Consider the following 25,695-nt stretch of genomic DNA (forward strand, 5'->3'; position numbering starts at 1 on the left):
GAAGGTGAGCTGCCCACTAACCAGTGGCAGCTCTGGAATCGACGGTGAAGTATTTTTTTTTTTTTTTTTTTTTTTTTTTTTCTGGTTTCTTCTCTTCTATATTCTTCCCTTGTGTGTCTGGGATTCACATCCGAGTGAAGACCGAGCAGCCGCTTTGCCTGGCGGTGGTCACCTAGCAGTTACATAACGCAGATATATCAGCGGATGCAGGGGGCGAAAAAGAGAGGCCGGTCTCCCGCACAGAGGGCAGCAGGAGAGCCGGGGAGCGTCCTTACAGTCTTGAGCGTCGGGTCTGGGGAGGCAGACGGCCCTGCTGAGCGAGCGGATGCCCTCTTCGTGGTGCTTGAAGCCTCTGGCGGGTGTGGCGACGGTGCCTGTAACTATACACCGGCTCGTCGGCGGACGCTGGACAGGCCGCCGCAAGCAGAACAGGCGCGAGAAAAAAGGAGAAAAGACAGGCGGGACGGGGGACACGGCGGCGGGCTCGACGCAGCGCTCTCTCGCTCTCTCGCGTCCTTCAGGCTGAGGTTTCGCTTCTCTTCTCTTTCGTCGGCTTCGATGTTTTCTGGTGCTTTTTTCGACCTCGAAGTCGCTGGAGTCGCTGGAGCCGCTGGGGAGTTTGCGTTTTTTCGCGCCTGGTCACGTGGTGGACTTTACTCAGACGGAGATGAAGACAAGAATATAAGAAGAGAATAGGAAGAGATCGGATGGAGTAGAAGAGGTGAAGAAGAGTAGAAGAGACGAGCAGCATATGCACAGCTTTGACGGGAATAAGTATACAGTAACCAATTTTCAATGTCCTATTATTATTGCCCTGTCCTCTCCGTACGCTAAAGATGAAGAATAACATGCATGCATGGCTTTGTCTGTGCCAGAGAAATGCGCTACCGCACAGCGATCTTGTCGACTTCGTCCCGAGCCTCTGTCCATGTCTCGAGACTCTTGCGTGCCCAGTCAAGATGGCATCGTGCATAGGCAACCTGCAGGGAGTCAGCATCATGCAAAAAGGACGTATAATATAATGGCTGTCCAGTACATACCATGTAGCTGCGGAGGTCGTCTTCCTTCTCCTTTTGAAAGCGTTTGAGATCACGCAGGACACCGCTGCTGGCATCCTTGACGTCTTGCTCGGATACCTTTAGAGCTTGCTCGAGCTAGACAAAGTGTGAGAAATAAAGGAACCTGGCCGAGGGTGTTGACGTCTTTAACGTACCTGTGTTAGACTTTCCCTTGTCTTGCCGATTTGGTCTCGACGTGTCCGCTCGGGATCAACGTCTGCAAAGCCATGGATGGCATGACTGATGCGTCCGAATATCTTGTTGGTCACAAAGTTGCCGCTTGAGGACTTGCGGTGGCCGCTGGGTGTTGAGTCTACGGGCCGGTGGGGGAGGCCCTGCGAGGCTGACGGTCTATGAACTGGCTCGCCATGAGTCGGCGGGAAGTCGGAGTCAATAGAGGCAGTGTCCTCCGCATTGGCTGGGGGAGACTCTGGTGCTGGCTCGGGGTTGCTGCCCGACGAGGCCTCCGACAGAGACCGGCCCGGTCGTGTCTTGGGAGACGAGCCAGTGCTGCTCTTGTTTAGGTATTCCTCGATACGCTGTGCTTCTATCTCACTTCGCTCAAGGGAGTCCAGTAGCGCGCTCTTCTTGTTCAGCTCATCTCGTGTCATCTCCTGCTGGATCCGCTTCAGGATCCGGTACCGAAGGACGCCTCTGACAACACCTGCAAATTGGGCACTCTCCCGCATCGGCTCTGAGAAAGTAGCTCCCAGGGTGGAAGAAAGCTCCTCCGTCTCGATGTACGAGTTGTCTGCGGCTTGGCCGACTCTCTCGATGGCTGCAGCAACAGTTGGCGATTGCTCTGAAAGGGCAAATCCGTTGTATCTGGCACCAAGCTCCATGAGGTCTGATGAAAGAGCAGTCAGGTGTGTAAGCGTCCGTCTGTTCACTTTCTCAACGCTTCCCTGCAGCAGCAGTTCTAGCTCTCTGGTGGAAGCTTCGAAGTTTACAAAGTATGGATCTAGCTCATGTTCGCTGAGCGTCTTGGAGGTCGGCGGGAATCTATTCATGAATGACGATGCTCCAGCCGAGGAGGCGGGAATATCTGAGGCTGTGGGCTTCAGTTTTGCTGAAGACGACGGGACAGGAAGCCAGTTATGAGCTGGTGTCGGATTAGCCGGGTCTAGCGGAGGAGCTTTGAGGTTGTTCTTAGGAACTGAAGCAGCCGGGTGTGAGTTCAGTACCTCGCCCTGGGGCAAGTCGTCAGCATATAATGACTAGAAGCACCTATACCCGCTGGATACCTACCCAGCTAGCATTGGGGTCCAGAAACCTCCACCAGACCCCATCTTCGCGGATTTCACTCATTCTCCGGCATCGGTTCAGAAACACCGCCAGCATCCGTTTCCGTAGTTCAATAATCGCCGTATCTTCCTTGGCCTTGGTAGGTTTGGCCGCATAATCTGCCATGGTGTGCTTCTCTGGGATGGGAGGGATGATGAGAGTAGGATGAAGGTTGACCAGCGCTGTGCGAAGGGAGCTGAACTCGGAATATCGGCGTCTCACCTCGAGGTCCTAGTTCGGCTATTAGCTGGAAATGCATATGGAGTAACGATATATCAAAATCAGATGCGCACCCCGGTTCTGATGGTATATACTATAAAACTGCCGCCGGTCTCGCTGTTCTTCCCAGCATCAGTAATGAGAATAGGCAATTCGGGATTCTCATATAGAATCTGCTCTATTCTGCTATCGTATATCCCCTTCTTGCGCTGGTAGGGCTGCTGTTGGCCACCGTACTCGTTCTGGTCCTCATCGTCGTCTAGATCGGGTGTGTCTGTCCGCGTTACAAAGTCCGGCGGGTCTCGAGTAGAAGACCTTGACGAGGCCGAGGATACTGGACGCTCTTCATACGCAGCTATAGCAAGAGAGCCAAAGGCCGTCAGTAAGCCTGTTTCTGTAGAGTTGCTAAGGCGAGGTCAGTCTTACGAGGAGCCATTGCGGCGGGGTGAAAGGACCCTCCAAGGGGATCCTCGTTGCGGTCCAGCGCTCCGTACGGATTGTTGTCTTCATCGTTCCACATCTTGAAGGCCGACGGCGGTATTTATATGGCCGGTGTATCGATGGCTGGCGGGCTGGAAGGCGCAGTACAGGCAGCCGTGATAATAAGCAGCCGGCAGTTAGCTGGCTGGCTGGGGCGGGAGTCGCGGGGGCTGTCGCAAAGCGAGATATTCAATGCGGCGCTTCTATTGAAATGCCAGCGAGACGCTTGAATATATAGGCTGATGGCCAGGTGACGGTGGGAGGATGTAGGCTAGCGGTTATGGGCATCCAGCCAGTCGTCTTAAGCAATGCACGTCTGGCATCAACAGGGTGGAAGTTGACGCTCTTGGCGCGCGGCTCCCCATGACATCACCAGCAAGCATAGACGCGGGAGGCGAAAGGAGGCGCCAGCAAGGGCGGCGGCGGAGGAGGATACAGCGAGCAGCAAACATGGACAAGAGATACAGTGTCTAGCAGTCTATCTGAGTCTATGGATAAGGATACCTTTGTCTAGATGCCCGTCACGAACTCCTTTCTGGTGTTTCTGGCGCTTGCTTTGGCCTCGCCGCAGCGTTCGAGCGGCCCCTGAGAGCTGCTCTGGCAGAGGATGGATACCCCGAAGCCGCTCTACGACGGGCCTCGCGTCTTCTCTCTCTTCTTCTCTTTAGCCGCAGGTTGGCTCTGTCGAGTGATTCGTTAGGCGTGCTGTTTTCTAACTGGTCTGCATCATCGCCCGCTTTGTCCGGCGTGTCCTGGTTCTCAGTCGGCTGTTGCTTCCTGGTCGTCTTTTTAGGCGTTTCTACCGCCCCCTTCATCAGAAATTTATCCTCCTCTGTCTCTTCTTCCATTTGCTTGGGCTTGACTGGCTTTGTCCTCCGTCTCTTTCGTGGTGGAGATGTGTTGTCTGGTCCGGAGCGCTTTTTCGAATGGCGACGTCTTCCTCGGCTCCTTGACTTTAATGCCCGTCTCTCCTTTCGTTTCCTTTCGCGACGACGTTGCCAGAGAAAAGTACCCAGGCCAAAGAAGAAGAGGAACAGCAGCAGGGAAGCCGCGAGGACTCCTCCTTGCTGCGCTGATGTCCACGAATTCCAGTCTGTGGAAGACTCCCGCGGTGCCAGGGATAGAATCGGCGGTGTCTCGTTTCGATACTGCCTTAGAAGAACTGCCGGCATCTTGGCTGGTTTGTGTTCTCGCGGCGATTTCTTTGCTAGAATCGAACTGATGTTAGCACCCTTGAGCTCTCCATGGCAAAATATGAGACAGATCTTTTACCGAGGAGTTGTGTTCAGCAAAGCGATGCATAGAAGACGAGTGTAGACGTAATATTAGACAGTTCTATGAAGGGTAGAAGGAGTGAATGGTACTTGATTGTGTGTATCAACTCATATTAGAGGACAAACAAGCCGTTTTGTGGATGACAGACAATTGAGATGCCCGTAGAGTAGACGCTTCAAAGGAGTTTCATCAAGTCTGCCAATGTTTGTTGTTTGGACAGAAACGGGTATCTTCCTTCATATCCCTTTGAACATCAAAACACACCAAAGAAAGCACAATGTTTGTACGTCATCTCCACGTCCCCCTGGAAATACAACCGCTCCAACTATTTAAGCTCAACTTCAATAGCCAACCGGGTCCTATCCCAACGTCTAATACCGATAGCTGTAATGCATGGCCCCCTTTTAACATGCTACATGTGCTGGCTGAGGCTGTTGAATAGGTTGAGGAGCACGATATTGAACCGGCTGGTGACGGCAGCTTCGATGTGCGGCCATCATGGCACTGAGCTCGGCAAGCTGCTCAGCTTGCTGGATCTCCTGCGCAACGCGAGCGGCTTCTTCTTCTTGGGCTTCCTGCCGCATCCTTGATAGAAGAATTCCATGTCTGATAGCCTCCAGGATGCGTCTGCCAATTTTCCAAATTATGAGAATCATCACAGGAGTCATCAGAAGAAGGACAACTATCACGTAGTTTTCCGTCATTTTGGAAGACCTTGTCTGCTTCATGTTAAGCAGTCAGTTTAGCTTTGGCTTGTGGTTAGATTGAAGGAGACCTACCGGTTGGTAAAAGAGGTAAAACTGCTGCTACTTATGAACGCTCTGGAGAGATCTTCTTTTGGCCTTGAGGTTAGCCGATGCTAAGGATAGGATGTACGGTTTACCTTACCAGAGGTAGATAGTCGATAGATCAGGTCCTTGTAGTAGATGAATATCAAAGGACAGGTGTTAGAGAAAAATGAGAATAAATATTCTATCAGGATATTCATGCTGTTGACGCCGCCTGTATACCTATAACATAGCATCGCCGCGGCAACACAGTGGTTGCGCATGTTTCTATGATGAAGTTGTCCTAAACTCTGCCAACAAAGCCTCTAGAAGGGATCCCCAAGCTGGATTCAACTCTGAGGTGTATGTGCAGGTATAAAGAGCCTGGAGCTTGTTGGTTAGTTTTATAGTGTTGACATCTATAGAAACTGATCTATGTGTGAGTAGAAGCATCTTTGCTCCATAAAGAGTGCGAATACCAGTCACAAAGATATCCATATTTGATGTCCAGCCCAGCAAAGAGTCCTTGGGTTTGTCTGCTGCCAGTTGGATTAGAGAATCCAGACCATCCATCACCCATGTGCTGAAATGCTTATATAGAGAGCAGTTGATGGCGGCCTTTTCAAGTTGGACAAGATGCTGGCTCCATAACTTGATCTCCCTAACTTCATCAATATAAAGATTTTGCTTCTCCTCCGCGAACAACGGTGTTGATTCATTGATAGCCTTGTTTAGCGTCTCAGCCACAGGGACAAATAGTCGTTGCTGACCAGGCTCTCCAAGGAAACGTTGAAGAGCACCTTCAAATACTTGGTTGGACCCCCGGTATTGGCGGGTTAACAAATCTGCGATGGCAGAGGCAGAGGCAGCAGGAAGCCGGAAAACCGTCAAGTCATCCGCGAGAGCTTTGGAAGCTACAAGAGTAGCTGCCTCTCGGATTTCAACATCATCATCATTGAGCATGTCGTACAGCACAAACATGACATCAATGAGTATCGGTGTTTCGGAAAATCGTAGCTTTGCAGCTCTTAGGCCTATAACCAAGGAATTTAAAGAGGTTACAGCCACAAATCTCGTCGTAAACACCTAATTAGCGGTTAGAATCACGTTTCTATTTAACAATATGTAAATTTGACTCACTGTCTCATCCCGCATTGAAGCTGATAGTTGCTGTACAAGCTTATTGAAACGTTCTACAACGGTAGAGTCGGAGCTTAGAATGTTGGGGTTTTGCCTGATATGTAATGAAAGTAGACATCCTTGAAGACGGATGGTGGCATCGGTCATTTTGCGGCCCCATAGAGGTTCACCGGGGCTCTCTGAAATGGGGAGCGTAGATGACCATGATACCAGGAAGTCGAGTTCGCTGAAAGCCGCATGGCTTTCTTCTGCATTTTCCTGAATTGCTTCAAGCTCATCCGAAAGGCTCGATATAGCAGTTAACCTAGTATCCTTCGAAGGGCCGTCTGTAATGATGCGGCAATACAGCTTTAGCCGGTCACTACGAGAGCTCATGTGACCGAATGAAGCTATGGAAAAGCGCTGGAGTATGGATGCAGCAACATCAACGTCAACGGTTGAGACAGTTTGGATGAACTGAGCCAAATCGTCAATTGGCGATTTGAGCAGGGCGCCTGTCATTAAATAGCTAAAGGCGATACTCTCTAGAAGGAGGGATGACGATCGTTCCATTGGAGAGCCAGGTTTTGGGTTAGAGATGATATTTTGATAGTGTTTATCCAGATGTAAGCTCGTTGATATGGCATCGAAATGGTCGACAATAGTATCTAGAGTTACAGGTCAGCCAGGAACAAAGACAGAAATACATAATGCGCTTTACCTTCAGTTCCTTTTGACATTCCACTCTGTAAGAGGTCGTTGATAATCTCAACGAGTTCCCTCAAGGTAAAAGGAGACGATACATGACGTCCTAAATTGGTGAACACTGGTCTAGTGGTGGAGACGATGGCAGGAAGTAATGCTAAAAGACATTTAGCGTTATGTATATCAAATAGTGTCATGGATCGCTTACATTGATAGTACGCTACAGGCGCAGCACATATGCGTCGAAGCAGATATTTGATGCATAAACCTATTCCGTGTAGCTGGTTCTGGCCATGTATCGATGTCTCAGATAATTTCAATATGACCGAAAGTATATCGTCTCTGTCGACGAGAGTGGCATATGTTCTTGCAGCATGATCACGAATACCCCATACAGGGCTGTCGAACTGCCATGAAACTGATTCTAGAATGCGCTCATCTTCACTTGAAGCAGGAGAGGGGAACTTGTTTCCGATAAGTTCCAAGGCAGGGAATACTCTTTCAGTGGTAATCGATAGCTGCTCTGACAAAGTATTATCAGAGGAACCTTTTGCCGCCCCCTTTTCAAGAAGACCGGTAAGAAGTGGTATCAGGCCAGGGAATCTCTGAAAAGGAATGAGTTGCCTCGGTTCAGAGTCATTAGGGACACCAAATCCCAGGTTAACTCCGTTCGTTCGTCGACACATTCGTTGAACCAACGACCGAAATAACATTAGACCACAGTTCCGAATAGCCCATCTAAAATTGATTAATAACTAACCCATTGATGACAGTGGGGGCTAAGGAGAAGGGGCTTACATTTCAGAACCGAGACATTCAGCAGAGATACTTAGTGCCGGCATCAAGTGCTCTTCTGTCACAGTGGCTAGATTTGTTGCAGTGAATATGTCTTTTAAGCAGTTCATGGCGTGGACCTGTGGAAGTCTCACATCCACCTGTTCCGAGACGGAAGTGGGTGGAACTTTTGCGATGTCCTGGAGCTTTTCCATAATTTCATGGAAGAACGGCCGCTTTGCAGACGATGCTACGCCCAGAGCTAACGCAGGAAGCCCTGCGGACCGACGGGTAAGCTTTGCCGATTGACCATAGATAGTGCTCAATATTTCCTATCAGATACGTTAATAATACGTTGTATATGGCGCCCTTATGAGCTAAATTCCCTTACCTTAAACCAAGTTTGAGGAAGTTCTGCAACGGCATTGTCCTTCGAAACACTACATCTCTGGCAACAAGAGACAAATGTTTGGGAGACTGCGCTGAATGCACCCCGATGGCGTAGTTCTGCTAGCTGGGAAAATGTAAGGCTGCCAATCCTTGCAAACTCATCATAGTTCAGACCCTCCCGAGTCCCCAAAGGAGCAAATGAGGTATTTGATAGGATAGCATTCAAAAGTAAGCTAACGGCAGTCAGTATGTCGTCCATAGTGAATATTTAGTACACACAAATCATACCTAGATTCACGGAGAGCACGCCAACAGCAAGATAGAATGTCTTTAGGGCCTAATAGATCAACGGAAGAATTTCCATGCTCCCTTTCGGGAGAATCAACACATAGTACTGCCTGAACATCTGACCACATTGTTTCACAGAGAAGGAGAGTCCGGTTCAGTGCATGCCTCCAAGCCGGCTCGGAGTCATTATCAGATGATATGATTGAATGGAAATTAGGGCTTGCCATTATGTATCTGAGAATGGTGAATAGCTATACGGTGGTAGTATCGGAAACTGGGAGTACGAACCTTAGTGCGGATAAATGGCCATGGATAGGAGTATTACGCAATGTCGTTATATCAGATAATGATGTGACCTTTTCTAGTTTGGTGAGAATTGAATCAACTATATCATACTTATAGTCGTAAACGATTATTTTTTGCCCAGAACAACGCCCGGTGTCAGCCAGGTCAAATAAGAAATGATAGATGCGGGCTACGCCATCAGCATGATCAGCTCTGCTTGTTTGGCCTGCCATCTCCTCTGCCCGGGCTAGGGAATCCAGTAGTTGGCTATAAGGATGGCGACGTGTCCTTCCAGAATCAGTGTCGGCAATATTTTGGGGCCTAAGGAAGGAGGCCGGGAATAACCCAAGTAATGTGAGGGAGGTCATTCGGATTTCTTCATAAGGATTGGTTAGTAAATCCCCTAGTGCCCTGAAAAGGCTAAGTGTAAATATGTCCCTGGAAAACGGCCAATTTCTTTGGTCGCTACCAATTTTTGAGAGCTTCGCGGGATCGATTCTGGGGTCAAGGCCGGATTGGATAATCGTTGCTAATGCTTTCAAAGCAAGAATGTGCGTTTGATAAGAAGCGTTTGGTCTAAGTTCGGATTGTAGGAAATCTATATACCAAGATACAAATGATTGTGCATCAAGGTGTGCAGACCCCTGTTCTGTCGCATTCTCTCCTGGAGCTAGCGAGCAGGTTGATGAGCCGCCTCTGAGCCGAACAGTAAATTTCCGGATCAGGCTAACAAGCTCACTTCGGACGTGAGCATCTGCTTCAGCGTGGATGAAAGGAAGCATTTCTTTAAGGATCAGTAGAGCATCGGAAGAGAAAGGTTTGGTAGTAGATGGTGCAGATATCAACAAGGATAGGACCCGCACTCTGATTTTAGCATTTGAATGTATTAAAAGGAGCCGTAGCTTTTGGCTTTCAAGGACTAGAAGTTTGTCAGGGGATAATGAATTGGGAGCTTCTATGCTTGGGTTAGACGGATGATATAACGAGTCGCAGGGGTGAATGATGATACTCACTATCTTCATGAACCAGTCCTAGCTCCTTTCCTGTTTCGAGAACGGCAATAAGAAGTGCAAACTCAGCAGTGCCAGTCTCGCCGTAGTTTTCTGATAGCAAATCTTTGAGAGGCAGAACGTCAAGGAAAGACGAAAATTCAGCTGGCTGGCCCCTGAAAAGTAAATGAAAAGCGAGGCTTATAGTAGCATCGAGGTTGTCAAGGTTCCGAAGTGATAAATACTTGAGGGGAGCAGCCCAAAACGGAGCACCGTGCCCTGGAGTAGAATACTGGAACGGACCGTTTTCAGACTCCTTTTTCAGCTTGAAACATAGTTGAGATAGAAGGGCGCCGGAAGAAGTGACTACATTCGCATTTTGAAGATGTAGTAAGAGAACTAGACATAATAGCTGTGCAGTTATCGTTCCCTGCTCCTCCACGGAGGCTGAAGGTGCTCTGCCTGTAAAAGTAGAGACGTCGAGCCCAATGTTAGTCGCATGCTCACCTATAGCTGGAGTCCAGCTGTTGACATTGGCTTGAAGCCATCTCTGTAAATGAGCGACTAGATCTACAGCAGGGAAAGCCTCCTTTCGAATAAGAAAGTGAAGAGAAACCACTGATGCCTTTAGCCTGGTCAAGGGTTCGGCTAGTAATATAGTCTTCACCACTGAGTCAATCAAATAAGAGCGGATAGAGCCTGCGGTGTCCGGATCGGAGTGAGTAGCCAGAATATTTGTGAGAGTGGCTAGGATCTGCTTCATGGGCTTTGGTGGGCTATACTCGAACCGATCGAGGTATACCTCAAATACGGCAAGCCAGGTTTTTTCAGATCGAGCAAACTTGCACACCTCTAAGCCTTTTGCCGTGATTGCAGCCTCTAGAAATGCACATATAGCATTGCACACGGAAGCCTGGTGGGGTATAGGGAGTGTTGTGTCCTGCAGCGTATGAAAGAGACATCTCCACAGAGAAAGTGATTTTCTAGGAACAAATTAACAGCCAATCTTGAACACGTATTCTTGCCTGGTCCAGATTATATCTCACTCATAATTCCCAGGTTCTAGTAGCAGCCGTTTCAGCGGGCCTTGAGTAAGGGTTCTCAAGTCTGATTCTGGTATAATTTTTGGGGCCTCCTTGGCTGTTGAAATATATTCATCAAGGTCCAGTCTGCTCCTCACAGGCAATATCTTTTCTTTCGGGCCACAATCAGCCATCATAGAGCCCATCTTCCCTTTCATCTGTCAAATATCAAATTTCATGCTGCTTTTTTTGATGCTTTTTATTTTTATTTTTTATTTTTTATCTTTTTTTTTTTTTTAATCGCGATAAGATCACGTGACTTAGTTTGGTCGGCGACTCACGTGACTGTATCTCGACTTTTTTTTCTCTCTCGCTTTTTGACGAAGAAACGGAAGAAACGGACAGAGAAGAAGCACATTCGACGAGCAATTCCACCAGTTCACCAGCTAATAGGAGCGCGGCCTGCGCAGAGACGTTGTTTTATCTTTCATTATTGTATTATTTTTTCAAAATAACTTTTAATTCACATCCGCAGCCATGTCTATCTGGGACTCCCTCTCAGGCCGGAAGAAGACGACCGGAACCGCTGAATTCGATCCAAGCTCCGCTACAGATGTCAGCTCGTTTCTCTCCAGCACTGCCATCCCTGACCCATCAGAACTGCATCCTCTCGCTGGCCTGAACAAAGACACCCTCGATTATCTGACCCTCGAAGACTCGGCGTTGAGCGACCTCCCTGGCTCCCAATCTGCTCTGCCATCGAGAGGGTGGTCCGATGATCTCAGCTACGGTACTGGAACAACATATCTCATTGCTCTTACAACAGGAGGTGCCTGGGGTCTCATTGAAGGATTGAAGAGATCGCCAGCTTCCGCTTCGCCGAAGCTGCGTCTTAACAGCGTGCTTAACTCGGTGACCCGGCGAGGCCCGTTCTTGGGTAACTCTGCAGGCGTTGTTGCGTTGGTATATAACGGTGTTAACTCGACGATTGGCCATATGAGAGGAAAGCATGATGCGGCGAACAGCATTGCTGCTGGAGCTTTGAGCGGCATGCTTTTCAAGAGCACCAGGGGGGTTCGGCCGATGATGATTTCTGGAGCCATTGTAGCTAGCATTGCTGGTGCCTGGACTGTATGTTCTCGTCTAACTGCTGGTATATCGGAAACGTCTCATTCTAACGTGCTTTTGAATAGCTATCTCGACGTATCTTCTTCTCCTGAGCTCGGGAGGGATTGACGAAATGCGCCCTCCCACATGCCATATAATATATGCCCCAATATCTAAACGACCATCTGTTTCCTTGCCGTACGATAATCCATTCGACAGCCGAACCGAGCAATGCATGATATATCATGAATATCATGCGATACAAAGCCATACTCTCCAGCTACCTCTTCGCCCAACTTTTTTCTCTATCTTCCACCCCTCCCCCCCTTGTATTACCATATTTCAGTTCCGAGCGCATGGCAGATCCATTTCCACTCTGGCGTGTGTGGGCGGTATTCAACTTTTAGTATTTTCCTCTCTTTTTATAAAAACGGAAATGTGGTTTAATGCGTGGTTGGTTTGTACATATAGAGGCATTTTTCCTTTTCTTCTTGTCCTGTTTACGGCGCCGGCCAGTTGGTTGGGCCGCTCCTTGTGTCTTGATATACAAAATATATACATTTCCTCAGGGTTATTCTTGGAAGGAACCAACTGTCTCCAACAATCATCTTCGAGCTTTCCTTGTCGCGTTACTCATGAAGGTGCCGCCTTCCCAAGTCTAGTCTGCGCTTTCCCCAGGCATTTGCCGTGTCCAAAAAAGTGCAACTGATTTTAATCAATAGTCAATAGCAACAATCACGGGCAGCTTCATCAATAAGAGGCTGATTTCGGAATAAACATGCTGACGAGAACTTCACGACCACTTACCAAGGCCCCCGAGCCAGACAAGCGGCCAACCGTCAGAAACATGATCAAATGGCTCTGGCATGATGGGTTTTACAAGGGAGTCGTTGGCTGGAGAGGCAACGTGGAGCTAGGAGATATCAGTCTGCCAACTGAGGCGTTTAATTCGCAAATGAAACGGTACAATGAGCCGCGACTTGAAGACTTTGACCAAGTGGCAGCGTGTTTTAAAGACGAGTCGTGCCCCCCAAACTTTGTGGAAGAGATGATAGAGAAGCACAGCGAGCTGATCCCGAGAGCAGTGAAGAAGATCAACAAGCAACTTTTACATGCTGGAGTCTCCGGGGAAGAGGTCGACAGGCTGGGCAAAGGACACGACGCGGGGAAGAAAGAGGCATATGCAAAGCTTGACAGGCTGGTTGAGGCCAAACGGAAGATACAACCCGAAGAGAGGGTATATCGGGTAGTGTTTGGCAAGGTGGATGGTAGATGGCTGAGCCAGGAGGTCCCAGTGGATGCTAACTGCACTCTGGCTGAATTCGACAGCAAGACACGGGAGTATAGTCTGGCTTCATGCGAGGGCAGCGGAGTTGATGCTATGGTTGGCAATGGCATACCAAGGATGAACAAGAGGCGAAGCGAGAGTCAATGGCTCTACAAGCTTGTACCAGCCGGCCAGAGCGTGGTCAAGCAGACTGAGGAAGGCTGGAAGAGACTTGAGACGCCGCAACACTTTGAACGCTTGAAGGAGAGGCAAGTCCAGCACAGGCCCGTGACAGTCCTGATGTGTCGTGTAGGTTTCCTACAGCGCAAAAAAATACTGGAAGAAAAGCATGATTCGAAGAGACTGACGGGGTATATATTGTGATAGGAAGAGATGCTGCACCATCTGATGCTGGTAGCAGATCCAGCGCCCGAGACGAAGCTCAAGACGCAGCCCGAGCCGTACAGAAGAATCCTGCTTGGAACCCAGAGTGGCGAGATCGCGGGAGACCAGGAGGAGATCTTCCGCGTCGAAGCCGAGACGGAGGCCTGGGCAGCAGAGCATGGCTACGAGCACGTCGACAGGTCTCCCATCTACGCTCTGCACCCTTGCCTAAAGAACTGAACCATGGCAATAGCCGCTGTTGGATGATAATAAAAAAAAAAAAAAAAAAAAAAAAGGTGAAAAATAAGAAATAAAAATAAAGTATTTAAGGTTTCGCGGCTATTTTAAACCTTAAAAACTTTATATCTTCAGGGGCGAAAAAAAGACGAGAAAAAAAAAAAGGACGGCAGAGAAAAGAAACGAGAGAAACGGAAAAGGAGAGACAAAAGAAAAGAGAGAGAGAGAGAGAGGCATGACTGGAGAGGCAGAAAGACGGCAATGCAGCTGTAGCTGCTGGACTCCTTTTGTGGAGGACCCCTTGCCTGGTTTCTCTGGCCCAGCAGGGATGCAACAGTGTCAGTAGTAAGTGAAAGAGGCAGAGAGGGTGGAATTAGTTAGGGTTAGCTAGCCAAAAGTATTAATATTGTTAATATGGGGTCAACCAGGGAAAAAAGAGTAAAAGTAGGTTAAGCAGACTTTTAACAGAGGATGCCTTGTGATCTTACCTGCTGTGCTATAGCAATACGAATGATGTGCAGAAATGCCTCTGCTGCAGCCAGGCATCCTATCACAACTAGCGCCTCCGCGCCTTTCCTGTGGCTGAGGACAGTTAAGAAGGGAGAGAAAAAACTCCTCTGCCCCTCTGGAGAAGAGTCCTGCTCTCTCTGGCCTCTACCGTGAACCAACCCTTCTCGCAGGCCTCTGCCCGCCAGTCCTGCTGCTCGCGCCAGTGACAGAGCCCTCCAGCAGAGCCCTCCACGCCGCTGAATGCCATCCTCCACCTCCATGGTAGAGCCTCGCGGCTGTCCAGAGCAGGCTGAGCCCGAAGACTTCCCGCCGTCGCATCCGGGCCTTCGTGACTCGGGCATCGCGACCTCGCCCACTGCGCTGCCCTTCATCCCTCACCTGGCGCTGCAGACATGTCCGCCGGCCAGCGGCGATGCCAGCGCGTCTGCACCAGGCCAGCAGCAGCACCACCACCACCACCACGGCCAGCAGGGCCAGCAGGGCCAGCAGACGCCATTGGCGCCGATAGTTGACTCGAGCCCAGTGACGCCACGGACGCCGGTGCTGCTGCAGCTGCGTACTGACATTCCATCTGTCCACCAGCCGCCCCAGTATCTCCATCAACCCGTATCTCAAGACCAGCAGCGTCACTCACAGCAGCAGCAGCAACCGCCGCCGCAGCAGCAGCACCTGCAGAGCCCGCAGGCCGCCGGGTTCGACCAGTATCTCCATCTGAGCCGGTCGACGGCCAGCTTGCCACGCAGAATCCCCAGCATCCGCCATGCGCTGGCCGAAGTGCACTCGAGTGCCGGCTCTCTCTCGCCTGGCTCTGCCTTCTCATCGCCCCAGCTCGCCGGGCTCAGCGATCTCACTCCGCTGCCCTCGCCCATACAGCTGTTGGCCTCGCCTCCATGGGGATCGACCAGCACCTTTTCGCTGTCCCGCGTCTCCTCAACAGCCTCCAGCCGCGAGCTGCATCTCCCCCCGCCGTTGACAACTGCCCGTCCGAGACCGGTCCAGCCAGCATCCGCCTCGACATCTAGTGCTACGCCAGTCTCCCCAGAGACCGCTACCAACCCGTCTCAGCTCGCGGCCCCCAAGCGTGACCACAGACATACCCGCAACCGCAGCCTGAGCGAGTATGTCCCACCAGCTCTCCAGGTCCACCCTCCAACCCGCAAGGCCGCTGCGTCTGAGGCGGCCTCTAGGGCCCGGGACAGGGACGCATCGAGGGATGGACGACCCGGTCTGAATATACAGAGGGAGCAATACTTGGCTGCCCAGCGTGGCATAGCTGTCCTGCCACCGCCGCTTCCTACGCCCACGTCTGCACTGGAGCCGTCTGATTTTGGTGTACTTGATAGTGAAGTCTACGAAGTTCAGTCAATTCGGTCCAAGCAGCCTCGCAGATACCGCTGGCAAAGACTCCTGGGCCAGGGAGCCTTCAGCCAGGTTGTCCTGGCAGCCAGGGAGGAGGACGGAGCAGCTAATCCCCAGACTCGCCGTCTCGTGGCCGTCAAGATTGTTGAGTACGGACCGGCCGGAGGAGCGGACGAGGAGCGTGTCGAAGTCTCGCTCAATCGGGAAGTTGAGATTCTCAAATCCATCGATCATCCGTCCATCGTCCAGCTGAAAGCCTTTGGAAGTGACCCGAAACGAGCCCTCCTGGTCCTCGACTACTGCCCTGGAGGTGACCTGTTTGAATTCGCCAGCATGCGGATGAAGCGGATTAATCCTCCGCTGATCGAGAGAATCTTCTCCGAGCTCGTCGATGCAGTCAGATATCTCCACAGAAATCACATTGTCCACCGTGATATCAAGTTGGAAAGTGAGTTTTTCTTCATTCATCACTAAAGACGTACTGGATGTGTACGGTTACTGACTTACATAGATGCCCTGTTGAACATGCCATTTGCAAAAATGCAGGAAATTACCGACTGGCGGCTCTATCCTCGTGCACTCATAACGCTGACGGACCTGGGGCTCTCACGACGCATCCCACAGCCCCCTGAGAGTCCTCTACTACGCACCCGCTGCGGTAGTGAAGACTACGCTGCCCCTGAAATCCTAATGGGCCAACCATACGACGGCCGCTCAACTGACGCGTGGGCCCTTGGCGTTCTCCTCTATGCCATCATGGAAAATCGTCTACCATTCGACCCTCTGCCTGGCACTAGGGGAGACCCAGCTAAACTTCGGGCTCGTACTCCACACCGTATCGCCCGTTGTGAATGGAGTTGGTACCGTTATGCTGATCCGGACGGGGACTGGGACCCAGTCAAAGGGAGAGACCTCGAGGGGCCCCGGCGCTGCGTCGAGGGTCTTTTGAAACGTGGAAGTAAACGTATGCATCTTGACGAAGTCGCTGATATGGAATGGATTAAGAATGCTATTGCGGCCGATGTCCTGCCTCTGAGACGCGGTGACGCTGAAGTTCCTTGAACGAACGGACGGGCTTGAGATGGGTAAATATTTTCTTTTACTTTCTTTTCACTTCGTTTCTTCTTCTTCTAACTACTTTGTACAACTGGTTTGAAACCTCCTTTCGCTTTATTCTTTTATTTCTCCTTTTCACTTCTTCTTTACCCCCTTTTTTCTTTACTTCTTTTACTTTACTTCGCTTCACTTTTCACTTCTTTTCTTCGGCATGTTTTGATATGACGCTCGCTGTATTTCTTATACCTCTTTGCCCTTACTTTTACCTTTACCCCCTTTTCTTTCAACTTGCTCACTATCATGTTCTGCCCCTTTTGTCCAGATAATTACCACGAAGCAATGCATCACTCGCTTCATAAGCGTCTGTAAAATAGTTTATATGTACTATAAAGTAAATAATATTAATATCAAGAGACTTGCGTTCTGTGTGTTTTATGCTAATCATATATTATATTAATCATGTATAGACACGGTCAATGGAAGTATTCCTGTAAATGAGAGCTTCTCAGACTAAATAACTAGCTAGTCCGTTTTGCAATGGTAGGCCTGGGCAAGCTATGCTAACTTGAGGCTTGGACCAGAGGCTTGGGCCGGGGAGATGACCTTGCATCGGACCGTCCCGTAACCTTGGAACTTTAATGTCCAACGGTTCCGAGTTAATGAGGCTCAACTAAACCGTTGCTTGCCTGACCTCCAACGTTACCAAGGACATATAATTTAGCGCAATTTGTTCAATTTAGCAGGATGAAAAAGCAGTACTATAATAAAGCTGACAAGCTACTGCACTATCCTACGGCCATCGTTAAAACCCGTCTACTCCTTCAATAGATCCGTATCATCTCCAAAGCATCGAGTGCGTAGCGCCTCAATCTTTCGAAGAACCTCCGGCGACTTGAACACATATCTCTCAATTATGCCGGGTTCCACTCTACTTCCAAAGTACGGATGGAAGTCCGGTAAGCGGCTAACCATTGAGGACTCGTTGATGGGTGATTCTACCCACGTCGAGGTAGGTTCGATGTCGCTGCTTAAACTATCCTTCTTACCATCTCGTTCACCAGGGCGTTCTGTGACATCGATACCTTGCTCCGAGGCTCGCTTGTCTATGTCAGTAAGATAGAAAGGATTCGCGTTCTTCGTAGCTGCAAGACGAATACGCCAGTGTGGTACAGGATTGATAGATTGATATGTATCTTTATAATCGCAGAAGATGCATGCGATTGCAATCTGCTCCTGCATTGACGGACACTTTTTAGCGAGAGCCTCGAGACATTTTCGATGGGGTTTGAGAGGCCACCAAATGAGATATGGTTTGCCCTCCATCTCGTCGTGAAAGCCAGAGATATCGTTTATCATGATCCGGCGGGCATTGATGGCCGACCTTATTCTCCAGACGTCTTGCTTCGGAATGCGGCTTGCATTCACCTCAAGTTGGTCCATCCACCACCGTGCAAACATGGTATTATGATATATGCCGCGGGTAACGCATGTTACTTCCGAGTATGTCATTTCCTGGGGGTCCATCAGTCTGTGGTACCGATCTATGCTGCCCTCGTATGCTGCCATGTCTCTCAGGAGTTCTTTCTTCACCGTTGGAATATCAGCTGGAAGAGGTTGGTAGAACCATTTGGCTTCTTCGGCAGATAGATACTTGTATTGATCATCCAAGTAAGCAGCCGCTACATCGAGCCTGTTGTCTTCTTCAATATCTTGATCTCCCTGGTCATATTCTCCGTCTTCCAGCAGATCCCCACGGGGTTCTACTTTCCACCGCACAGCGGTGTCTCCGTTCAGATAGGCTGGAAACCGTGGATTGTCGACATTGACGCCACGAGTGGTGTCATCTAACACCGCATACTTAATAGGTGATTCCAGTATCAGGCGGTAGATCTCACGGCCACCATCAGTTCCACTTTCCCGCGCCTCTTCAGCAATAGACACTTCAGGACGTAGCTTGAAATCTATATTAATGTCAGCTCTGCAACTAATAAGACAGAAAATATATGAAGAGACTACCGACTCACCCTTAACGAGCTCTTTATACAGATCGGCATATCCAGCAGCACCACAAGCCCGGCCAACCTGGTACAACATAGCAGGATACCGATGTACTAGTTTGCGATAGGTATCTACAGAGGCAAAATCTGGAATCCATATGCAGTACGGCTGCACTCTTGGATCCTCCATTCCTTCGGGGATGACATTGCTCATTATCAGCCGTGCGTTGCGTGCGCGGGCAAATTGGGGTATGGCCAGGTCGTTGCATATACGGCTCACTTCAGGGCTTGTTGCATATTCGTAGGAAGTTCGTATTCCTCGAACGACGCACCATCGAGCAGTCTTGGAGGAGAGATCCTTGGGCACGCCTTCAGCCTGCAAGGCGGCTACGCACTGTCTGTAGCTGTATGGGCGTCCATCCAAATCCGAATATGGCTCTGACTCTGGCTCCGACTGGTTGGTATCATCTGGAGTCTCAACGGGCTGTGTTATCTCCGGCATGTTTGGCTTCTCTAGTTCATCTGAAATTTGTATTTCTGGCTCCGGACCTAATCCTTCAGGTAGAAACGCTCTTCCCCCGTACTTGATTCCACTGTTTTGGCGAAGGGGTAGGGTAAGTAGTTGTATCAAGGTATAGCTTAACTACGCTCACAGTATTATGACTAAGTAAGCAACACAATTCTTCAGCGTATGATTGCTTCCATATATATTTATTTACTTAGGCCTCAAGGTAGTAACCAACTAGCATTTCAAGTCATTAATATAGTTAATAAAGATGATCTTATAACAAACTTGCAGGGTTAAATAAGAATTTCAGGCATGAAAGCGGGGCCGTTAATGGCGTAATATACAGTTAGCTAGTTACTCTTAAGATATGTTTGCTGTATCCACCATAAAGCCAGCTAACTACGGAGTACTTCGATCTTCCCTTCTCCTCCGTACGCGGACTAGAGGTGTAACTTGCGGTCAGCCTCCATCCAAGACTGTAAGAGGCGGCGGTGCGTGAATGCTCCGGGTCCGAATTCCACCTTTCCCTGATGATTAGGATCCCCAAAGTGCACGATCCAGTCACCGAAATCATCAGCGTTCTTGAAGCCAAGCCCCCTAAGTTTTCCCTTATTGGCGTCGAAGGTGTCTCTGATACGGAATTCGGGGTATCTAGACCCGAGCGGAACTCTGGAGTCTCTCCAATCGAGCCTGACGTCGAGATCGAAACCGCCATCTTTTACCGGCGAACTCAACTTCTTCAGAAGGTGGATCCTTGTCGCTTCCTCGCGTAGAGTGATGGCTGCCTTGAGGGCTTCTTTCATGAAGGGAAGGTTCTGCTGGAAGATACCCCTGTTCCTGGGATTCGCGAGGTGGTGTAACAGTCCGTTCACAAGCCCGTCTACCAAAACTGTAAAAGATGTTCTGTGAGGGTCCTTGGGGTCATAAAGGTTGCGTGATCCACCCCCACTGCCTGGCTTCTTCTTGCCTCCTGGAGGTTTGTTGAAAGTCTTGCCTCGGAGAGAAGGGTCGAGGGCGTTGACGCTCACTTCACCAGTGAGTTTGTGCTTTAGCAGATCCGCCACGGCATCTCGGACATTCCCGGGGGGGTTGGGATGAGACAGGACGGGATGATCTGGTGGAAGTGGTCTGTCATCGGCTCTAGCGATGAATTCGGGGTAATTGAGCGAGTTCCGCGGGCCAGAACCTCTGTTGTTTCTTGATTCCTGGCCTTTTTGCTGTTTGAACCCAAGAATGTGCTGTTGTTTATCTGGCCCTTCAATCTGGCTACGTTGTGTTAGTTATCCAAGCGTTGGATACCATGCTGCCATCCAGCAATTTAAGAAGAGCATCTCACCAGAAAATTTCGTATGCACCCCAAAAAAAATACTCTCTCGTAACCGTGCGCAAGAAAGTTGTCCGCCTTGACAGGGCCAGCCAGCAAGACCAGCCATGCCAGGACGATTGGGAGCACGGAGAACCGTACCACGGAACTCAGCATGTTCGATGATAGCCGTTTGATCTCAGATTAAGAAGGAAACACTGTATATTCAAGCTGATGAATGGATGATTGAGGGGAAAAACAAGAAAATGGCAAGAAGGCATCTCGCCTTCTTAAATCTTTCTTCAGACACATAGAAGCCCATATCTACATCTTGTGTACGCCGTATCATCTGGAAGCCCTACCAACGTGATATCTTCTTAGCCCATTTTCCCGACTGCTTGGACGACATCTCGCTGCCATGCCTTGGTAAAATCCAAAGTAGTAAACCCGTTTGCTAATCAGCCTGCTACCGCAAGGTGCAATCTGCAGTCCGTCCCAAGGCCCCATCGGAAGGTGGGCTATAAAAATAGAGCCGGGGTATAATATTGTAGTTAACTCGTCGGGCATAACTAAATGGTAACTAAACGGGGTCCCCGCGTCTAGTCAAATGGACAGCCCGTCGAGCACCATGCAAGACATCAGCCACAGATAGATCCTGGGCATGCTGGGCAAATCAATCGTTATCTGTTCGTTCTGTCTGCTCTTCCGCCAGATATCTCTTTGAATTGATGTTTTTTCACTTCTGGATGTCGTTTTCAATTGATGTTTTTTTCACTTCTGGATGTTTGTTTTCAATTGATGTTGATGGCTGTGCTCTCGTATTATTGGATGCAGATGCGGGAAGATTGCAAATTCCTATTGGTCAGTAATCTGTTCACACTCGGAGATTCTCTGCGACTATTGGCTAGTGACAGCACAGAAAATGGGTTCTCTTCATTCTCATTGGATGAGACTGTACCTTCACATGAAACTAAATTTATGATAGGCCCATCACAAGACAAGAAAAACTCTTTCGCTGCATATAAAACGCCGTGCTATAAGTCTTGGAACATGATAGGGAGGATGAAGGAGTCGGGGATAAGGGGGACGATGGGCTTCTTCTTCTTCTCTTTCTTTTGGCTAAAAAACTTCGTTGTGATCGTCGTCTTGCATGCAGAATGCAGAGATGGAGAGAGAATATGTCCATCCGGCCAAGAGATTCTACATAAACCAAGTAGTGATTATCGGCGCCAGGCAGTCACTGCCATCAGCCTTGGGTTGACGGGATGCTGGCGATGCTGAGAGAAGTCGATGCTTTGGCGATGAGCATTCATGAAGATAACGGCAGATCCTGTCTCGAATGCCGTCGGAGCGTGGGTGGTGGCCAGCTTGAAGGCTCATTGATATCTGTCAGGGGTCAAGCATCAGAGTACAGCACAGCAAGCATAGCAGAGCACCATTAATCTGCATTCTCTAGTCATGCATAATAGCTATAGCCATGAGTTATTTGGCTGTCTAATGGATTCTCTGTCTACTATCCGTAGCCGTAGCTTGACACTGTAGCTGGTCCTGAATATCCGGACTTTGATATTCCCTCCTTCACCCTGACCACCAGTATATTCAGTCAATCTACTACAATATACGCCGTACTGCTACAATATACGCCGTACATCTATGTAATATCGTCTTCATGCCGAGTATGAATCACCTCGTATGTAGAGCGAGGCAGCGAGATCGGCCTATCAGCGCCTCCGCATAAATAATCTCGCCAGCGCAAAGACGAACAAAAACCACCGCAACAAGTCGAACTCGCTGGAGACGTCGACGAAGCATCTCTCAGACCCGCGAGAACCCGCCGAGATGCTTCGAATACACCGTGCCGGGCGTCTGTCCTCAAGGACTCTGCTCTCTCTGCTCCCGTAAGTTGAGTCGTGTCGCATCTCGAAGCTCCTGGAGCTACCCCTGCAGCAGCGAAGTCGGACTCATAGCTAGTTAACTGACAGCCCTCGAACTTCACAGGCAAACCGCGCAGCGCAGCGCCTCGTCCTCGTCGAGGAAGCCCGAAAGCGAGCTCAACAGCGTGTCGAGACATGTCACCCAGCCTATCTCGCAGGGCGCCTCGCAGGCCATGCTCTATGCCACCGGGCTGTCGACAGAGGACATGTCCAAGGCGCAGGTCGGCATCTCCAGCGTCTGGTACAACGGCAACCCATGCAACATGCATCTGCTCGACCTAAGCAACAGGGTACGGGCCGGCGTGCAGAAGAGCGGCCTGATTGGATACCAGTTCAATACCATTGGAGTCAGCGATGGCATCAGCATGGGCACCAAGGGGATGCGCTACAGCCTGCAGAGCCGAGACCTGATCGCGGACTCGATCGAGACGGTCATGGGCGGTCAGTGGTACGATGCTAACATCAGTATCCCGGGCTGTGACAAGAACATGCCTGGCGTCGTCATGGCGATGGGCAGAGTCAACCGGCCGAGTCTGATGGTCTACGGAGGCACTATACGGCCTGGCTGTGCGGCCACACAGGGCAACGCAGATATCGATATCGTCTCGGCGTTCCAGGCGTACGGCCAGTTCCTGACGGGTGAGATCACCGAGGAACAGCGCTTCGATATCATCCGGCATGCTTGTCCTGGTGGCGGTGCCTGTGGTGGAATGTACACGGCCAACACCATGGCTTCCGCTATCGAGGTGATGGGCATGACTCTGCCGGGCTCTTCGTCGAACCCGGCCGAGTCCAAGGCTAAGTTTATCGAGTGTGAAGCTGCAGGCGGTGCCATCAAGAACCTTCTGGTCGAAGATATCCGGCCGTCCGATATCCTCACTCGCCAGGCCTTTGAGAACGCCATGGTCTTGGTGACGGTGACGGGAGGCTCGACCAACGCGGTTCTGCATCTTATCGCCATTGCAGACTCTGTAGGCATCAAGCTAACCATAGACGACTTCCAAGCCGTCAGTGACCGAGTCCCTTTCCTCGCTGACCTGAAACCGTCTGGCAAATATGTCATGGCTGATCTACACAATATTGGTGGAACCCCGTCCTTAATCAAATTCCTGCTCAAGGAGGGCCTCATCGACGGCTCAGGAATCACGGTGACGGGCCAGACGCTGGCCAAGAATGTCGAGAAGTTCCCTGACTTCCCGTCTGACCAGAAGATTATCAGGCCGCTCTCTGATCCCATCAAGCCAACGGGCCATCTACAGATCTTGCGTGGTAGTCTTGCGCCTGGAGGGAGTGTTGGCAAGATTACCGGCAAGGAGGGCACGCGGTTCGTCGGCAAGGCCAGAGTGTTTGATCACGAAGACGACTTTATTGCTGCATTGGAAAGCAAGGAGATTAAGAAGGACGAGAAGACTGTCGTCGTTATTCGATATACCGGCCCCAAGGGCGGTCCGGGCATGCCAGGCACGTATACTTTCTATTTCTCTACCTAAAACTATATCCACATATACTAATATGTTTACAGAAATGTTAAAGCCATCATCTGCCCTGATGGGTGCAGGACTGGGCCACTCCGTTGCCCTAATAACTGACGGCCGATTCAGCGGTGGCTCCCACGGCTTTTTGATTGGCCATATCGTCCCCGAGGCCGCCGTGGGTGGCCCCATCGGACTCGTTGAGGATGGCGATCAGATCACCATCGACGCTGAGAATAGGGTTCTTGACCTTGATGTTGCCGAGAACGTGCTTGCACAGCGTAGGGAGCAGTGGTTGGCTCGAGAGCAGGCTGGTCAAGGCCGGCCTACCGGACTGACTATGAGAGGCACATTGGGGAAGTATGCCAGAAGCGTCAAAGATGCTAGCCCCGGGTGTATAACGGACAGCTTTTAAGAAGGAAAGTTTGTACTTTGCACTCGATAGAAAAGGGGGAAAATAACAATGTATACTTTTTTGGCCTAGCAATGGGGTTTAGTCATTTTCTAATCATATTTTCCTGTATAATTTGGTTGTATAAGTGTCTTTATGAGTGTATCCTGTCCCTAGCTATATACCCGAAATTTGGTTGTTAAGAGAAAAAAGAAAGGGAATAGATCCCAGAATTCCGCATATGCCCCGTGCCGTGAATATCCCAGGATTCGATTCCCATGTCATGTCTGGTCATTTGGTGGTTGTCTTGCCCGTGTAACTCCATCCCCCGTAGTAAGAAAGGTGAAAAAAAGGCCGCTCTTGCACCAGGCATAGAAGGGTTGAACGAAGGAAAAGCAAGTTGGGAAAAAAAAAAAAAAAAAAAAAAAAAAAAAAAAAAAAAAAAAAAAAAAAACCGAATGTGAGGGTATCGAAGACAGCAGAAGAAAGAAGAAAAAACAGTCCTTTGTCCTTTGATCCAGATTGTTCATCAGCCAGCCAACCAGTGAAAATAATGGAATTGAATGGGTATATCATGAATGGAAAGGGGTTGGGAAAGAAAAAAAGCAAAGAAGAAAGAAATCATCGAGCAGCTCTGGCGGTAACGGCATCTGTGGCCAGAAGCTGGATACGCCGCTCGTAAAGGATCATCATATGCATCATAACGTCTCCAAAGACCACGCCAGCCATCTGCTCGTTGTTTGTCAGGTAGGCCTCCACCACATCCTTGTCTCTAGGGTTGTGCTTATCTCCACGAAGGACGATCAGGCAGCCGGGTAAGGTGAGAGTGGGCGAGGGTATAGGCCAGGTGACTTCCGTTTCAAAATCAGACTTGTCAGTACTCTCTCGACGATCCTTGAGGAAAGCTAGCTTGCTTGGCTTGCTGCTGGTCGTGGACGAGCGAGATCTGCTGCCCTGGGTTGAAGGGATAGGCGCCTTATAGAGGTTGATGAGGGAGCGGATATATGGCTTGTCCGCGCGGCAGACCGGGTCGCCTTCGTTGACAAAGGTGTAGAAGAGCCATTTGGCGTACCGTGGGTCTGACGGTTTGTTGATCGGCAGCAGGGATACTGGTGGGGAGCCAAAGGTAAAGCAGTGGATGCGCTTGAAACGGTCACGGAGGTATATTAGCTCCGAACGCAGAGTGGAGGAGAGGATATGAGCATAAAGTAAGCTGGCAACCGCACCGCCGGCAGAGTGGCCTGTGATGACAAGGGAGAACTTTGATCGGGCCGGATTCTCGGCCAAGAGCTGCTCCAGCCGCATAGCCACTGGACGGACCATCTTTCGAGCCACTGAAAGGAAGCCAGCGTGGCAGAGGTTGCCCGGGTCATCGAGGAACCCGGTGGGAGTTGCGGGCTCTGCATTCATATTGGTAGCCCAGTCTGTGAAGGAGGAGCGGGTGGTCCCTCTGACAGCAAAGACGATGAGATTCATGTGATCGAGGGCAACAGATTTGATGACCATGGCCTTGGT

At 50.0% G+C, this 25,695-nt stretch overlaps 13 protein-coding genes across 16 annotated transcripts in view; 4 read left to right on the forward strand and 9 right to left on the reverse strand.

Moving 5' to 3' along the window:
- Positions 1 to 609: 609 nt before the first annotated feature.
- TERG_03796 (uncharacterized protein) lies at positions 610 to 3,081 on the reverse strand (the record flags this gene model as incomplete). The annotated part of the gene is made up of 5 exons (XM_047748156.1): positions 610 to 1,154; positions 1,214 to 2,248; positions 2,307 to 2,573; positions 2,636 to 2,916; positions 2,988 to 3,081. The coding sequence occupies 5 exons, from the start codon at positions 3,079 to 3,081 to the stop codon at positions 885 to 887; spliced, it is 1,947 nt and encodes a 648-aa protein (XP_047604132.1). The 3' UTR covers positions 610 to 884.
- Positions 3,082 to 3,562: 481 nt separating this feature from the next.
- TERG_03797 (uncharacterized protein) lies at positions 3,563 to 4,213 on the reverse strand (the record flags this gene model as incomplete). Its single annotated transcript, XM_003236707.1, has 1 exon — positions 3,563 to 4,213. One exon carries the CDS (start codon positions 4,211 to 4,213, stop codon positions 3,563 to 3,565), a length of 651 nt encoding a protein of 216 aa, XP_003236755.1.
- Positions 4,214 to 4,720: 507 nt separating this feature from the next.
- On the reverse strand, positions 4,721 to 5,020 carry TERG_12051 (uncharacterized protein; the record flags this gene model as incomplete). Its single annotated transcript, XM_047751069.1, has 1 exon — positions 4,721 to 5,020. One exon carries the CDS (start codon positions 5,018 to 5,020, stop codon positions 4,721 to 4,723), a length of 300 nt encoding a protein of 99 aa, XP_047606053.1.
- Positions 5,021 to 5,371: 351 nt separating this feature from the next.
- On the reverse strand, positions 5,372 to 6,775 carry TERG_12052 (uncharacterized protein; the record flags this gene model as incomplete). Its single annotated transcript, XM_047751070.1, has 2 exons — positions 5,372 to 6,169; positions 6,224 to 6,775. The coding sequence occupies 2 exons, from the start codon at positions 6,773 to 6,775 to the stop codon at positions 5,372 to 5,374; spliced, it is 1,350 nt and encodes a 449-aa protein (XP_047606054.1).
- A 101-nt stretch (positions 6,776 to 6,876) lies between these two features.
- Positions 6,877 to 7,620, reverse strand: TERG_12053 (uncharacterized protein; the record flags this gene model as incomplete). Its single annotated transcript, XM_047751071.1, has 1 exon — positions 6,877 to 7,620. The coding sequence occupies one exon, from the start codon at positions 7,618 to 7,620 to the stop codon at positions 6,877 to 6,879; it is 744 nt and encodes a 247-aa protein (XP_047606055.1).
- A 990-nt stretch (positions 7,621 to 8,610) lies between these two features.
- Positions 8,611 to 10,861, reverse strand: TERG_12054 (uncharacterized protein; the record flags this gene model as incomplete). Its single annotated transcript, XM_047751072.1, has 3 exons — positions 8,611 to 9,428; positions 9,658 to 10,616; positions 10,680 to 10,861. The coding sequence occupies 3 exons, from the start codon at positions 10,859 to 10,861 to the stop codon at positions 8,611 to 8,613; spliced, it is 1,959 nt and encodes a 652-aa protein (XP_047606056.1).
- A 216-nt stretch (positions 10,862 to 11,077) lies between these two features.
- On the forward strand, positions 11,078 to 12,266 carry TERG_03799 (uncharacterized protein). Of its 2 annotated transcripts, XM_047749634.1 has the most exons (2): positions 11,078 to 11,786; positions 11,849 to 12,266. In XM_047749634.1, the coding sequence occupies exons 1-2, from the start codon at positions 11,193 to 11,195 to the stop codon at positions 11,873 to 11,875; spliced, it is 621 nt and encodes a 206-aa protein (XP_047606057.1). In that variant the 5' UTR covers positions 11,078 to 11,192; the 3' UTR covers positions 11,876 to 12,266. The 2 variants fall into 2 exon arrangements, with proteins under 2 accessions (XP_047606057.1, XP_003236757.1); XM_003236709.2 differs by having other exon boundaries at positions 11,078 to 12,266.
- A 147-nt stretch (positions 12,267 to 12,413) lies between these two features.
- Positions 12,414 to 13,481, forward strand: TERG_03800 (uncharacterized protein). The gene has a single exon (XM_047748157.1). It carries the CDS (start codon positions 12,541 to 12,543, stop codon positions 13,411 to 13,413), a length of 873 nt encoding a protein of 290 aa, XP_047604133.1. The 5' UTR covers positions 12,414 to 12,540; the 3' UTR covers positions 13,414 to 13,481.
- A 381-nt stretch (positions 13,482 to 13,862) lies between these two features.
- On the forward strand, positions 13,863 to 16,911 carry TERG_03801 (catalytic protein kinase domain-containing protein). Its single transcript, XM_003236711.2, has 2 exons — positions 13,863 to 15,967; positions 16,031 to 16,911. The coding sequence occupies exons 1-2, from the start codon at positions 14,401 to 14,403 to the stop codon at positions 16,579 to 16,581; spliced, it is 2,118 nt and encodes a 705-aa protein (XP_003236759.2). The 5' UTR covers positions 13,863 to 14,400; the 3' UTR covers positions 16,582 to 16,911.
- Positions 16,912 to 17,388: 477 nt separating this feature from the next.
- TERG_03802 (uncharacterized protein) lies at positions 17,389 to 19,074 on the reverse strand (the record flags this gene model as incomplete). The annotated part of the gene is made up of 2 exons (XM_003236712.1): positions 17,389 to 18,536; positions 18,600 to 19,074. 2 exons carry the CDS (start codon positions 19,072 to 19,074, stop codon positions 17,389 to 17,391), a joined length of 1,623 nt encoding a protein of 540 aa, XP_003236760.1.
- Positions 19,075 to 19,520: 446 nt separating this feature from the next.
- TERG_03803 (uncharacterized protein) lies at positions 19,521 to 20,899 on the reverse strand (the record flags this gene model as incomplete). The annotated part of the gene is made up of 2 exons (XM_003236713.2): positions 20,450 to 20,899; positions 19,521 to 20,342 (listed from the first exon to the last, which is right to left on the reverse strand). The coding sequence occupies exons 1-2, from the start codon at positions 20,558 to 20,560 to the stop codon at positions 19,521 to 19,523; spliced, it is 933 nt and encodes a 310-aa protein (XP_003236761.1). The 5' UTR covers positions 20,561 to 20,899.
- A 65-nt stretch (positions 20,900 to 20,964) lies between these two features.
- On the forward strand, positions 20,965 to 24,566 carry TERG_03804 (dihydroxy-acid dehydratase). 3 transcript variants are annotated; one of them, XM_003236714.2, is made up of 3 exons: positions 20,965 to 22,281; positions 22,382 to 23,778; positions 23,840 to 24,566. In XM_003236714.2, the coding sequence occupies exons 1-3, from the start codon at positions 22,223 to 22,225 to the stop codon at positions 24,202 to 24,204; spliced, it is 1,821 nt and encodes a 606-aa protein (XP_003236762.1). In that variant the 5' UTR covers positions 20,965 to 22,222; the 3' UTR covers positions 24,205 to 24,566. The 3 variants fall into 3 exon arrangements, with proteins under 3 accessions (XP_003236762.1, XP_047606058.1, XP_047606059.1); XM_047749635.1 differs by having other exon boundaries at positions 20,965 to 23,778; XM_047749636.1 differs by having other exon boundaries at positions 22,382 to 24,566.
- Positions 24,567 to 24,801: 235 nt separating this feature from the next.
- The window catches only part of TERG_12055 (uncharacterized protein), a gene marked incomplete at both ends in the record, with an annotated part of 1,953 nt that continues 1,059 nt past the window's right edge, over positions 24,802 to 25,695 (reverse strand). Inside the window, one exon of the mRNA XM_003236716.2 lies at positions 24,802 to 25,693. Within this exon, the coding sequence (XP_003236764.2) occupies positions 24,802 to 25,693 (892 nt within the window). The remainder of the gene's footprint in view (positions 25,694 to 25,695) is intronic.

The sequence above is a fragment of the Trichophyton rubrum genome (genome assembly GCF_000151425.1).
Source record: "Trichophyton rubrum CBS 118892 genomic scaffold supercont2.3, whole genome shotgun sequence".
NCBI lineage: Eukaryota > Fungi > Ascomycota > Eurotiomycetes > Onygenales > Arthrodermataceae > Trichophyton > Trichophyton rubrum.